Source organism: Ananas comosus, linkage group 1 (assembly GCF_001540865.1).
Source record: "Ananas comosus cultivar F153 linkage group 1, ASM154086v1, whole genome shotgun sequence".
In the NCBI taxonomy this organism is placed as follows: Eukaryota; Viridiplantae; Streptophyta; class Magnoliopsida; order Poales; family Bromeliaceae; genus Ananas; species Ananas comosus.
The window spans coordinates 184,423-197,789 of NC_033621.1; the positions used below are offsets into that span (position 1 = coordinate 184,423).

A 13,367-nucleotide genomic window follows, 5' to 3' on the forward strand; every position below is an offset into this window, starting at 1 on the left:
GAAAGAGAGGTTTGTATGAAAAATCAAATAACACAGGGCTCACATTAATTAGAACTTTTATCATATCATTCCTTGGAGCTCAAAATATTCAATGGTCAGAATCATGAACAAGAGTAAATCATGGGCGATATCCGGCATATAGACCCTAAGGCACTTCGATGCCCTACTTGATGCCAATACCATAAAAAATAACAGGCAATTTCATATATAATAATACTAGCAATTTCAACAAACTTCAATGCTGGCAATAGAAGCTCAGACATAACAATGAGATAAAAAGCTAGGTCAAATGTAAACATGAAGCAACATTTAGCCGATAAGTACTAAAATGAGAACCCAAACCCACCCAAAAAATACCCAAAATTTGTCAGTAGGAGTTAGTCTTAGCCTAGAAAAATGTCCCATATCAGTATAAGCAGGGTTCGGTTTCAAAATATGCTCCACTCCATGTAGTTAGCACTCTCTCCTCTAATCGTAAGTGTTTTTCTTCCTATTTGTAACGTAACTCTGTACAATGGAGCATCGGTCACCTCACAAGTCAAGGAGATCCTTCTAGCTGTTTAATATGATATGGAGATATAATCATGTACTGATTCATGAGATCCTTGAGATGAATAGAGAAGCCCCCTCTGCAACCAATTTCAAATAAAATATTTGAATACAGGCTATTCTCTTGTATGATATGCTGCCAATAATGAGCTAGAATGGTGCTTGTTCAATTAACGAATTCCCTGTTAAGAGAAAAGCAGCATTAATGAATGCTTTAAAACAACCAAGAATTGGAATTCAATGCATGGGCGAACACTTATAGATGGAACCCACCCGAGCCTAACTTGAACAAATATAGATATCAAATTGAAGCTACTCTTTTGATGGACCCACCTTAGTTCTCCAGACTACCGGTGGCATCTGACGACGTTAACTGAGCTTCAGGTTGCTCTTGAGTCAAAACACTTTTACCACCATCACGACATACTTCGGGTTTGCTGTTCTGCATAGTGTCCGTAGGATTGAAGGCACCATTAGAGTCAGGTTCCGATTGCACAGAGCTATCTCTATAAACTGTCTGCGTATGAAGTACGGAGTCTTTACATGTAGCTTTATCTGAAGATCTCTTATGTGCTGCTTGAAGAGACTCAAATGAGAGACCACCATTTGAGTGAACATGATCATTTATCATTGTGTCTTTCGTTTCATCCTTAGACTCAATAATAACTTTAGTTGACTTGGGCTCAGACCCAGCAAAAGAGCAAGTTCCATTGGACATATCAGGTATCTGATGATGCTCGTTTTCAGCTACAATGTTATCAGCTGTGAAAATAACATATATTTAGACCCGCTTCTTTACAAAAATTATTAAAAAGAAAAACAGACAGGTGTGATTCAACATCCTTACCTTCTTCAGCAGGTTCACACTTTCCAGTGGAATCTTTCTTCAATAATTGCTTTTCTAATAGACCTGTGTGAGGGAAAACCAGCATACTAATGGACTTGATTTCTTCTACCTGTGAACCCTCAAGCGGTCTGAACCCAAAAACACCAGTCCAGGTGTCTATAAGTTCAGATATGGCAGGAATTACCAATTTCTCAACACCGAGGGAAGAAAGAATCTGAAATTTGAATCAAGAAATTGAAGAATTATATATAATAATAATTGGGGGTGTAAGAAAAGGAACTGAAAAGCAATATTCTGTCATCTAGGAAATAATATGTAAAACAATGACAAAAAAAACAACATAATACTAATTCAGATAAAATCTAATAAGCCTTAAAAAAGAATTTAAAAACTCCATTAATTGTTATTACCGATTCAATTCCACTAAGAAGTCGACGGCACATTCCTTGACGTCTATACATATTCCTTGTTCCAATGAAAGGCATCTCAGCTAGCTTGGTTCCATGGAATCTGTTTCAAGATGAAAGCTAATTAGAATCGAAAGAAGGATATTGCAATGTAATTATTGAGAAAAGGCGTGCAATTGGGAACCAGACACTTCTCTATGACATGGGCATGATCTCCACTGTTCAACAATAAACTAATTAAATGTTATTCTCCAACTAAATAAACAGCACAAGTACCAGCATCTTCTACCTGATGCATCAGAGTCTACAGGTCTATCATTAAGAAAACAATAAAACAAGTTACTTATTCATTGATGCCTATTGTTACATCATCACCACATACAAAAATGAGAATTAACAAGGTTTCTTCTCTTGAATATCTGCAATGCTAAAAAAGAAAAAATAATGGCGACAGTAGTTCATCCTAGTTAATGAACACTAAAGCTAATTTTAGGTAGGTGGCATAAAAGTGGACAAAATTACTACTAACCTGTGTGCCACTAAGAACTATGACATTTGATGCATTGGCTAACAGAACCCATATGCACAATCTATAAAATCCATACTTATGTAGAAGACAAGTATAACGAATAGTTGCACATGGTAAAGACAGGTGTTGGCAACAAGCATGGATGCATCATTATCTTATATCCAAAGAACATACACATGACAGCATGCAATAGTGGACAAACAAACGAGATAAAGCAAGTTACCTAAGGGATGCGGCAGAGATTATTTCATCCCCCTGCTCCAAAATGATAGTATAAAAGCCACAGAAGTTCAACCTGACAAAGTTTGATCTGTGAAAGTAGACAAATATATGAATGGCCATATAGTCAAATCAACATAATGCCCCAGTAACTAGAAAAGTAAAAAAGCTTTAGAGAGCAGTTCTCTTCAGTAGAATTAGAATGAAACTTCTCAATTCACCCATTTGTTTTAAAAGGGTTTTTCTTAAAAAAATAAGCTCTCATAAGTGACATTCGTGCGCAAGAACTTTTTGTAGCTCCTAGCAATCCTCTTTTTCATCCAAACTAGGAAAGATAGCAGGTTGTTTGAGAATGATTTATAAATAGCATTACTAAGCACAATAGTTGCATTTGATGCTCATTAAATTATATAAGAACACTTTTAAAATATTAAATTGACTGATTCAGAATGCCTCCAACTGAATTAGGTTTAAGGTTAAGGTAGGCAGTAACAGAGCCAAGCTGGTGTAGCTTAACAGAAATGCAAAAGAAGAGCTGTGAAACGAGTTGAATGAGCATAGAGGATGGAGGCTGAACCCTACGTTATATGATTTCTCCTCAAAAGTGTCCATATGAGTCAAACATGTGATCGAGCTGTGACCCAGCTTTCTAACAGCTAAGGTCATTAACAAGGGGTGCAAAATTTCAAGTTTACCTGGGCAATTTCATTGAGTTGTTAAAAGAGCTACCTGAGTCAGATATACTTGACAACAACAAAGCATCAACCAGTTGTCACTAGTACCAGGAAAATTGGTGCGCATGATTTCTAGCCGTACCTGATTAGGCCTAATACACACACTTTGGAGGCTAGTATCTGGATAGGTGTATCTACCTTATTCACTCAGGCTCTAGTAGTAACAATTATTCAGGCAAATAAACAACCAAAATGCCCTGGTGGTAAAATGTACATTTCAATTTGGCTTGTTATCACATAAATAATGGTTCCATTTTACAACAATGGCACCAAAGAGAAGCACAACATTTTGCAAGTGCAGCTTAGCCATGAACAAGGCTGCTAGATTACTCGAACAAAACAGAAATAAAATTGTAACAGACATCTGCTGACAGGAAACATAGTTCAGAAAACCAGATGTATTCTTACATCTTGTCGAAAGTCATGACATCAAAGCCATGAAAACAAGTGTAAGATAATAACTGCTTCGAGGTATTAGAGATGTAATTCATGTTGCATTGATGCTTACCCGCAGTTATAAATTACATTTCTAATCAGGTTTATACCACTTCTCTGGTCAATAATGGGCAAAAAACACTCGTCCATAACTGCAAGTGCAACAGCAATCTTGGAATTGCATTCAGCCACCTGGTCTATCCCAGAAATTGTCTCTGTTGAATCCTCATCAAGGCGCTGAAGAAGTCTCCATGAAAATCCTGCTTCTAGGTCATTCTTAACCCCAAGAAGATTCTGCAATCCTTCAAATAGCTAAAGAAATAACAGAAATATTAGTTCCAGTCAAAGTGTTTCAGAAAGTTAAAAACCAAAATAATTTTAGAACAGATGTTGTCGCCTGAATATTACTTTTTCGGCATAAAAAAAATGCCCTAATTTAGCATCCTTAAACTGAATGTGGACAAGATCCAATAAAGTAAGGCTGTTGAAGAAATAGCTAATGTGAAAAACTCACAGCTTCTTGTAATGTGGATAAGGAATCAGAAACAACAAATAATATGTAAAACTCGTACGGTAATCATTATAGCAACAGGCTTCTACAGAAGCTTGGTGCCTTGCATTTGTAGCTGTGTATGGACAAACACATAATATCTATAAAGTCTCTTTACAGTGTGAACATAAGGTAATCTGGAAGAATACCTTTTTGCAACTTGGACCACAGAATGGAATGCCTGGACAGCTGGTACAGTTGGACAAGCAATCCAACTCAGAAGCACATGTTTTGTGAACTAGAAAACAAGATGATGTGCTTAGTAGAGTTTCATAAGATTTGCCATTTGATACAATATGATACAACTTAAGAGTACAATAAATCAACTAAGAGTAAGATAAATGAGCAGCATACATTTTTCCTCACACTGGGGACAAGCAAGTAATGGAAAATCGAGTCCAACAACTTCTTGAACATCAGAATCAGAAAGTGCCCTGCAAAATCTACACGAACAATTCACACAGCGCCACTCACCAGTAGGAAGCATCTGCACATTAAAAAGTTAATGGGCCTCAAGCAATAAATGCACCAACACTAATAGCAACGTGTATTCTGAAGGCATTTGAAATTCACTTAAAATATTGAGTAAGACTTTCTTTTCCAGTAAAAAAAAAAAAAAAAAGTTGCTTCGTTCACATCTTTTGGCATCTGGTTCAACAGAATAAAATAAATACACTCACGCCTCTCACAAAATACAGGCGATCACACAAAAGCAGGAGTCAAGTAATCAAAACACATAGCTATGCTCACCAAGATTGAAAATATGTTGAGCAAATGGGGGGAAAAGGGGGAAGTATTCCTCAGTGCTAAAACTGTGATTAGCAAGGCATAAATAATAACACACCTTAATGCCTAAGCAATTCATGTGAAATGTGGAAGGGCAAGTATCACAGCAGATCAAGTCTCCACCATCTCCACATATGCCACATGTATCATCATTTGGGTCCTCCCCATCAGTACTAATAGTGTAGAAACCTCGATGCTCAGAATTATCCTGCTTTTGCCAAGCATTTAACATGCACTGCAACAGGTTAAGCCCCACCTCCTCTACAAATATGTTTTGATATGGCTGGCCCAGTTCGCTACCAGCATGAGTCTCAAACTCAGATAATGTGAGGACCTTATCGCAGCAGCTGCAATTAATGCCTTCCCTTGTAATTAATCCCTCCAATAACACCTTAGTGTGCTTAGAGTCCATATATTTCACTTTACTGTTAGCAGGTGCTATCTCCATATCTAATATCCAGGAGAGAATTGTACGTTTGCCAACATAGGGAACATAAGTATCCGTGCCGGTTTCTGCCTCCTGATTGAATCCACGAATCAACAAAGTGCATCCTCCCTTCCTCTTTCTGCATTTTCCTCTGATACTGTTGCTACCCTTACTGTCCTCAGCATCATCCTTGGAATTTTTAACATTTGGGTGCTTTTTGTTGCGTTTTTTCTTTGACTTTTTTCCATTACCCCCAGACTTCTTCTTGATTTTTGCCAGCTTTTCCTTACTTCTTCGCTTATTCACCACATTTCTTTTCAGCATACTGATGAGCTCCTCTGGAATAGGAGAAAATGTAGAACCACGGCGACTCCCTCTAGATGTCTTGGATGGACTTTTCTTCCCTTTGTCATTTTTTGCATCCCTAAGTTGACTAAGAAATACATAATATGCCTTTGTGATAGACCAATATGATCCAGGCCCTTGAGGAGGGATATAGACAGCATCCAGATAATCTCTGCCATGTCTAGGCCTCATATCGATTTGCCAACCAGCACTTAGAAGCATGTTTTTTATCTCATCCCTCACTTTCTGTTTAGCCAAATTTCTTGAACTTGTTGCATTATTCTGCTTGCTTGGGCTAGGAGTTACACGTTCTACTTTTTGAGATGAAGATTTAGATTTTCCTCTTACCTTATTAGATTTCCTAAGACCTAATCTATTCGACATAGTTTGACCACCAACTTTTTGCCCTGAATATTTCCTTCGTCCTTCATCTTTTCTTAGAATACGAGCTTTCTCAGATCCCTCCACCTTCTTGCTACTTGTTAGGGCCATATGAACTCCTCCTCGGCTGTGTCCCTTCAGAATTTTATGCCGTGAAGATCCAATATCCTCTTCAGAATCTAAATCATGTGTTTCCTTATATTGTGCCATCTTAAAATTTTTTTGGCTTGACCGTGTAACAACACCAGTTTTTTCTACCTTCAATGTATCATATTTTAGCTTCTTACCAGAACATTCCTCTGTTTGCTCTACTTTCCCATTACAAGACTCTATTTTGATTTTCTTTCTGGAAAATTCAGGATCTAATATTCCATCTCTCCTCCTCCCATGTCCTGATACCCTTACATGCTGTTCACTGGCATCAGTCTCTGATCCTTGCATTTCTTCACCATTCACCAAAACTCTGTTTGTCTGTCTCTCGACTGCATTGGGTTTTGCTACACCCTTTTTAACTGTATTGTCATCATATTCCATTATCTCCACACAAGAAGTATGATCAGCTCCAGAAGTTTCATCACCTAAAAGACATCCCGCATTATAATAAGATTTTTGTCTTTCATGTACACCGTCTTTCTCTATGACCCACTTCTTCTCCAAATTGAATTCTTCGGGGAGTTCTACCGGATGAATGCCATTGCTTCTGCAGAAGGTGGAGCCATTTTCCTTCTGTTTATCTATAGGAACAGCATCTTCTGTGATTTCTGTCTTATCAAGATCACAAGTTCCTATAGGATTTTTATTAGCAGCTTCAGCATTTTCCCTTTGTTTGGCAAAAGCTGACCTTGTTATTCTCTTCTCAGTTTTAACCTCCTTACTACTTGAACCATGTATGTCATTCCTTTTATTAGCTAAGGAATTGTGCTTCTTATGATTTTTTCTAAAAGCACCCACTTCCTTAGGATCTTCCCCACGAGTGTCAGGCTCTATGGTTTGTTTGGAAACATCAGATTTTTTGCCTCCTTCCTTGTTAAGTTTGACCTTAATTTCACATTTTATATGCTTTAAAATACTGCCTAGAGTAATTGCAGCACCTAAAGCAGTCTCTTCCGTCCTTCTTTTCCTGTCAGCATGAGCATCTTCAGTTACTTTCTTGACATCGATTTCAGTATGCTCAACCTTCTTCTTAGATTCAGCTTCTTCCTCTCGCTTGATGTGCAACTGTGAATTCCCCTCCTCAACTTCAGGCTCGTGTTCCATAAACTTGTCCGCAACTTCCTTACCACCAGCATGAACGTCCTCCGAATGCTCTGCCACATCCAAACTCATGATCCCAATCTCACTAGATTCACACCTAATCTCCACAGTGAGTTTTCTCTCAACATGTACACGGTTATCACCATCCTGATGAATTCCATCAGGAAGCTCCCCGGTATCTTTCCCTTTCCTATCATCACCTTCTTGCACAATCCTTCTTTTAGCAGACTCTGCCTCTTCTCCGGTTTCCAGGGCATGGACATCAGCTGCTTCTACCACATTCTTTCTACTCGCAATTATTTCAACGACTTCCTTTTGTTTAGCAACAACGGGCTTCAAAATTTCCATATTTGCAACTTCAACATCCTCGCCAAATTTAACCCAATCCATGCCATTCCACTCACTGACGTCAAAGTTACCGTTGTCTCTGTTACAGCCCTCTTGCAAAGCTCTTTCCTTAGCGGCATCAACCTCCGCCTTGAGCTTCGCAACATCCGACCTCAGTACCCTCCGTCTACCAGCTGCAATATCATCAGCACAAGCTCTCCAATCCTTCCTTCTCCTTTTCCTTGCCGTCGAGATGCTCCCATTCTCCTCAGCTAGTAAAGTTCTATTCGGATTGTTTGAACTCGCTTTGTGTCTCTTCTCCTCCTCTGCCTCCCAATCTGAGCCACCCACAGGCGAAGACATCCGAAACCCCCCAATATGAACAAAAACCGAGCAAAAAAACAACCCTTTCCCGATTATTTCGTAAGCATACCACCTGAAACCCACCAAAAGCAATGCCATAAACTAGCAACAGTATAGCGCAACAGCAGAAGCAAAAGAAAGCACGATTCACATAATGCTCCAATCGCTCGGAAACAAACAAACGCCAAAACACATTGAAAACACTGGAATCAACCAAAACGAATCGATTACAGCAATAATCCTACCTATTTGAAGAGATCCGAGTGAGCTCCCAATACTTCAAACAGCTAACGATCGGATCCGAGAAAAGGAAAGAGATCAAATGAGCGCGGTGAGATCATCGTTGTGTTGATTTGTATCCTCTTCCGAGAATTGGAGAAATCGAATTTGGAGAGATCGAATTGGGGGAAACGAAGGCGAAGGGTGAGGGAGAGAGAGAGAGAGAGAGAGAGAGAGAGAGCGCTTTGGGTTTGGGGGTGAGGAAGGGGTTTGAAGGGGTTTGAGTTCGGGAGAGATAATTTTCACGGTTTAATTACTCGCTCCGAAGATGCGAAGAGAAACGTGGTCGGGATACGCTGCGGGATACGGATCGCGTACAGTGTACTAGGGGAGGTGAACTCGGTAAAAGGGAAACGCGAGTTCGGGAAACGGTGCATTATTTTGGGAACGGTTTCCTCGAATAGGGAGTATTGTTTGGGGAAGTCTCTCACCATTCAAATTTAAAGTTTGTTGCCTTGGTTGTTTCCCTCCATCTTTGTAACATTTAATTATGCTGCATAAAAATTTGAATTAACACCAGGGAGTTCGATTAGGCTTGTTGTAAACTACAGTGTGTGCTTAAGTGGAAAGAGGTAAAATAAAAGACTAGCTTCATAAACTGGTCATTTGGTTTGATGTAATTTAAAATATAGTGTAGTTGGAGTTGCAGGAGGCGTAATAGTTATAATTATATATATTTTTTGCTTGGTTTGATACAGTAAATTAAAAATACTATAAGTATAAATAATTTGTTTTGATTATTGTATTTTCAAAATTTAACATGCGATATATGTGTGGCAGTAAGATCGTCTCTAATTTAAAATAAAAAAAAAAATTAAAAAAAAACTGATTAGCAAATGTAAGCTTACCATTTGTTTAAAATTTTCTCTCTCCAATTGCTATAGTTAGTGCGGCCAAATTATGTGTAATTCAAATTATAGCAATAGGATTCAAATGTAAAAAATCAAACACAAATTTGAATCTATATATAATTATAACAACAATACAATTGTAATTTGTAGTTATAACTACGTGCAACCAAACAAACTCCTATATAGTGTAGAAAAAATATGTCAAACTCCCTTAAAATTAGCTAAAATATGTAATACTGTCTAAATTTCTAAACGTTGGACAATACTACATAGAAAATATACAAATAGAAAATATCCAAACCAAATGACTCTAACGTCGCTGAGCTCGTGTAGCATTTAGGCTTCATTTGGGATTGCGGGGAGATTGCGTTACGTGCGGTGAGAAAGTACAATAGAAAAATATCATGTTTGTTTCCGTACGTAATATTGCGTTCCGCATATCGCGATGAGTAGCTATATTTTCTACGGTCTCACCGGAAAACGCAAAAGCATATCCCTATATATTTTTTCTCAATTCCATTTTATCTAATAGTGTTAGATAGACTTCAATACCAAACTAAGCCCTAAGCTATGTTTAAATATCAGAATGAGATTTTTAATCATGACTTATTGGATATAAAAATCTTCTAATTAGACGCTACAACTTTGATTTTTGTTCATTCAAATATTTTGACTTCATGGTTTAGTAGGATAGTATTTTTCACTACATAATAGTTGGATATGATATTCATCCTAATTCTAGATTACATTTCTTATCTACCAAACACTACTTATGTACCCGTTTATTAAGTAAAAACTTAATAAAACAATCTTTAATATGAACCAACTCTTATCCAGAAAAAAACTACCCGCTTTAGCTAAAAATGTGAATCAATTAAAATTCGAACTTGGAATCTAGGTATCAACTATCAATTTTTTTACCACTTGCATAAGAAACGATCGATTACATCTAATATTTTAATAACAAAAAACTTTAAAAGAATACTCAACTAAACACTTTCAGAAATACTATGCCTACATCCAAAAAGAAATTGTAAGATTACAATTTTCTCAATCAAGGATTTAAGCCCTTCTTCCCACACAGTACTTTAGACAATCTCTTCCAAATTTTAGTATCAACAAAATATAAAAAGTGACAAGACTAATAAAAAGAATTCTTAAAATATGATTTATTTAAAAAAAAAACAAATGGCACACAATTTATTAGATAGTCATCTATCTCTACAAACCTAAATAGTAAGGAAGAAAAATAATCAAATATCATATATTGCTAAATCTAAATTCAAACAGATTTGAATTAATTTTTTTTTTAAAAAAATAAAAACCTTGGAAACATGATGCAATTCCCATCCATGTAACGTCTACTTTAATACCATATAAAATAATCATTAATTTTTAAAAATTTAATCTGGAAAAAGAAAATTATAGATATTAGAACAGCTCTTCCGTACTGGATCTTTTTATTTGAAGCATGCTGAAAAGGCTGAAGTATTATTCGCGCCGAACAACAGGGTAATAATTCTTTATTTAAATATTCAAACTCATTTTACACCACACACCGATCGAGCAGAGATTTACACTGTAAATCACAAAAAAAGAAAAAGAGAAAACAGAGACCCAACCCCCAAAAGCGTAGGAAAAGCAAGACACTCATCCAACTTTGAACTACAAAGAACGAACTACAGTCCATCTTATTTTCCATGCATGCACAAATTAAACTGAAGAAGATCACACAACATATATTCCTACTGCGGTGCGTCCTGGTTGAACCGCGCAGCCGCGTTCACGGCGGCGGCCACATCCAGCTTGTTTCGCATCTCCGCTCCGACCACCTTCTCTGCGTCTTCCTTCGTCGCTGCCTTGTCCGCGGGGAGCTTCACAGTTGCATCCTGCTCATGCATCCCAAAAAAAGAAAAAAAACCCACAACGATACTGATCAGTGATCACCATCTCTTCTTATTAATTTGACAGTACGTAACTGCATGGCACGTCATGAATAAGAAAGAGTGAGAGAGAGACAGATCTAGAAAAGGAGAAATTAAAGATTACAGAGAGGATGTCGCCGATCTTCGTCTTGTCGTCGGCGCTCATGAGGCGGGCGTTGGCGTCCGCCGCGGACTGTGCGGCGGCAGCGATACCAGCGGGAATGCCGAGGTTGGTCCCGGTCGCCCTCATTTCAGCAGCCTGGACTGCGGCCGCGTCGCTCTGCTCCACCGGCTTTTTTCTCACCGAATACGAGGCCGCCTCCAGCGCCTCCCCGATTGTCACCGCGTTCGGGTCCAGCGCTCCTCCCGGCATCATCATAGACACCGGCGTCGGCGTCTCGCACTTCCCCACGGCCGCCCTTCTGCGTCTGCCCGAGGACGAGGTTCTCCGCGGACTGCATCATGGCGGCGTCCCTCGGTGCGATGGCTTGCTCTGCGAGGTCGCCGGAGATGTCAAACACGTCGCCGTATTTGATGGGCTGGTCCTGCCCATGAACTCGTTTCTGGTCATCTCCTTGGGGCCTCCTTTGTTGCTGCTGATGGCTCATTGCTGCACAATTAATTAGTAGTGTGCTGTACCTGATAATTATAAGTAAGCTGATACGTATAGCCTGTAGGAGCTTAACTTTAATTCTGTTTTGCTTGTTAACTACGTACTTTGGAGTAATGCGTGCGTGTAGCATAATATGTTGCAGTTTATATAAGGGTGCGAGAGGAGTTGCAATAGCAGGTTAATTGGATACGTGTGACGAGGAATAACACGCGGCCGGAGAAAAGCCATATCTAGCGTTCACCTTGACCGCTTGACCAGAAGGCTCTGGAAGGGGGACACGCCGGTTTATAATTAGCAAGCGGTGCGAGGCGGTGATGACACGTGCGGGGCACGTGACGCATCGTCGCAAATGCCCACGTTACAACCTGCGTCTCTCTGTGAGCGTGGCTAGCCATGGATAATTTTTTATCTAATTTATTTGTCTCTGGCGCACGTAATAAGTAATTTAATAGTAGATATGAATTCCAAGCCTAATTATTTATACTTTTATGAAGTTTTTTTAAAATAAATAAATAAAACAAGCTGCACGTTATGTGGCTCTCGCTCTCTGTCTCTCTTCTATACATATATCATTATTGAATATTTTGTATTTGAGTTTTTTTTACTTCTGTTTCAGTTAATTTGTTTCTTTTGAAAGAGGTTTGCAAATACTTTTTTATACTGAACAGAGGTTAATTTCTAGGTGTTAATTTTATTATAAAAACAATACTTTTTCGTTGGAAAATAGTTCAAAAAATATGGTGGAACTTCCTGATTTTCAGCCCAGAAAAAACACCAAACACAAACCTAACGCCATCCCCCACACCCTTTATGCATACTATTTTAATTTTACTGTACACCAAATCAAAGAAAAATTCGTTTTTATAAAAAACAAATTTGCAGAAAATGATCTTCAATAGTATTTTAGGTGAAACTGTGATTCTACGACAGAAATATTGAAATATTTACACGTAAAAAATAAAAAAAGGTGCACTGTGTACATCTACGACAGAAATATTGAAATATTTACACGTAAAAATTAATCCTGCATAAAATTTTTTGAAGAAGTATTAATATATGTTATTATTATTATTTTTTAAGAGATAGGTAGCATGCTATCCATTTCGTTTATTTTATTTAGAAATAAGTTTAGCTAGAAATGTGAATCAATTATGATTCGAACTTGAAAACTCGGATACCAACCACCAAGGTCTTTGCCGTTTACTTTAAGGACAGTCAGTTAATATATATTATTATTAGATCCAAACTTATGGCTTAGATGATTTGGCTCATCACTCATCGATCCGGCTTGGAGTTTTGTACTACTATCAGTAACGGCTGGCGATTCATTTGCGTTAAAACAGTGTTAAGTGGCGATTCGTTTCTATTAAAAAAATAGTGTTTAGTGATTCTGATGAACTACTGGAATTAATGTTTTGTGCCGTGCTATCGCGGGATGTCGGTTCAGTGACTCGAAAAGTGTCTCGGGCCGTGTGAGATGGAACTAGAAGACATGTGTCCAATCCTAAGCATTTCATTTCATAGGGGTTAAGATTAATTAATGCTA

At 38.1% G+C, this 13,367-nt stretch overlaps 1 protein-coding gene and 1 pseudogene across 5 annotated transcripts; both read right to left on the reverse strand.

Annotated features, from left to right (window-relative positions):
* Window positions 56-8,632, reverse strand: LOC109708869. 5 transcript variants are annotated; one of them, XR_002215840.1, is made up of 11 exons: window positions 8,399-8,632; window positions 5,115-8,226; window positions 4,625-4,757; window positions 4,420-4,508; window positions 3,794-4,032; window positions 2,556-2,642; window positions 1,807-1,906; window positions 1,397-1,610; window positions 1,093-1,311; window positions 883-991; window positions 56-731 (listed from the first exon to the last, which is right to left on the reverse strand). XR_002215840.1 is itself a non-coding variant. In XM_020230776.1 (10 exons), the coding sequence occupies exons 2-9, from the start codon at window positions 8,151-8,153 to the stop codon at window positions 884-886; spliced, it is 4,329 nt and encodes a 1,442-aa protein (XP_020086365.1). In that variant the 5' UTR covers window positions 8,154-8,181; window positions 8,400-8,631; the 3' UTR covers window positions 56-731; window position 883. The 5 variants fall into 5 exon arrangements, 4 of the variants coding, with proteins under 4 accessions (XP_020086365.1, XP_020086375.1, XP_020086358.1 ...); XM_020230776.1 differs by having other exon boundaries at window positions 883-1,311; window positions 5,115-8,181; window positions 8,400-8,631; XM_020230786.1 differs by having other exon boundaries at window positions 883-1,311; window positions 5,115-8,197; window positions 8,399-8,631.
* Window positions 11,029-11,908, reverse strand: LOC109714343 (annotated as a pseudogene).

Coding starts and splice junctions, on each gene's coding strand:
- LOC109708869 (XM_020230776.1), bottom strand. CDS start 8,153: ATGTCTTCGCCTGTGGGTGGCTCAGATTGGGAGGCAGAGGAGGAGAAG. Junction 4,758..5,114: donor TGAATTGCTTAGGCATTAAG/GTGTGTTATTAT, acceptor TTTAATGTGCAG/ATGCTTCCTACTGGTGAGTG. Junction 2,643..3,793: donor AATGTAATTTATAACTGCGG/GTAAGCATCAAT, acceptor CTACTTTCACAG/ATCAAACTTTGTCAGGTTGA.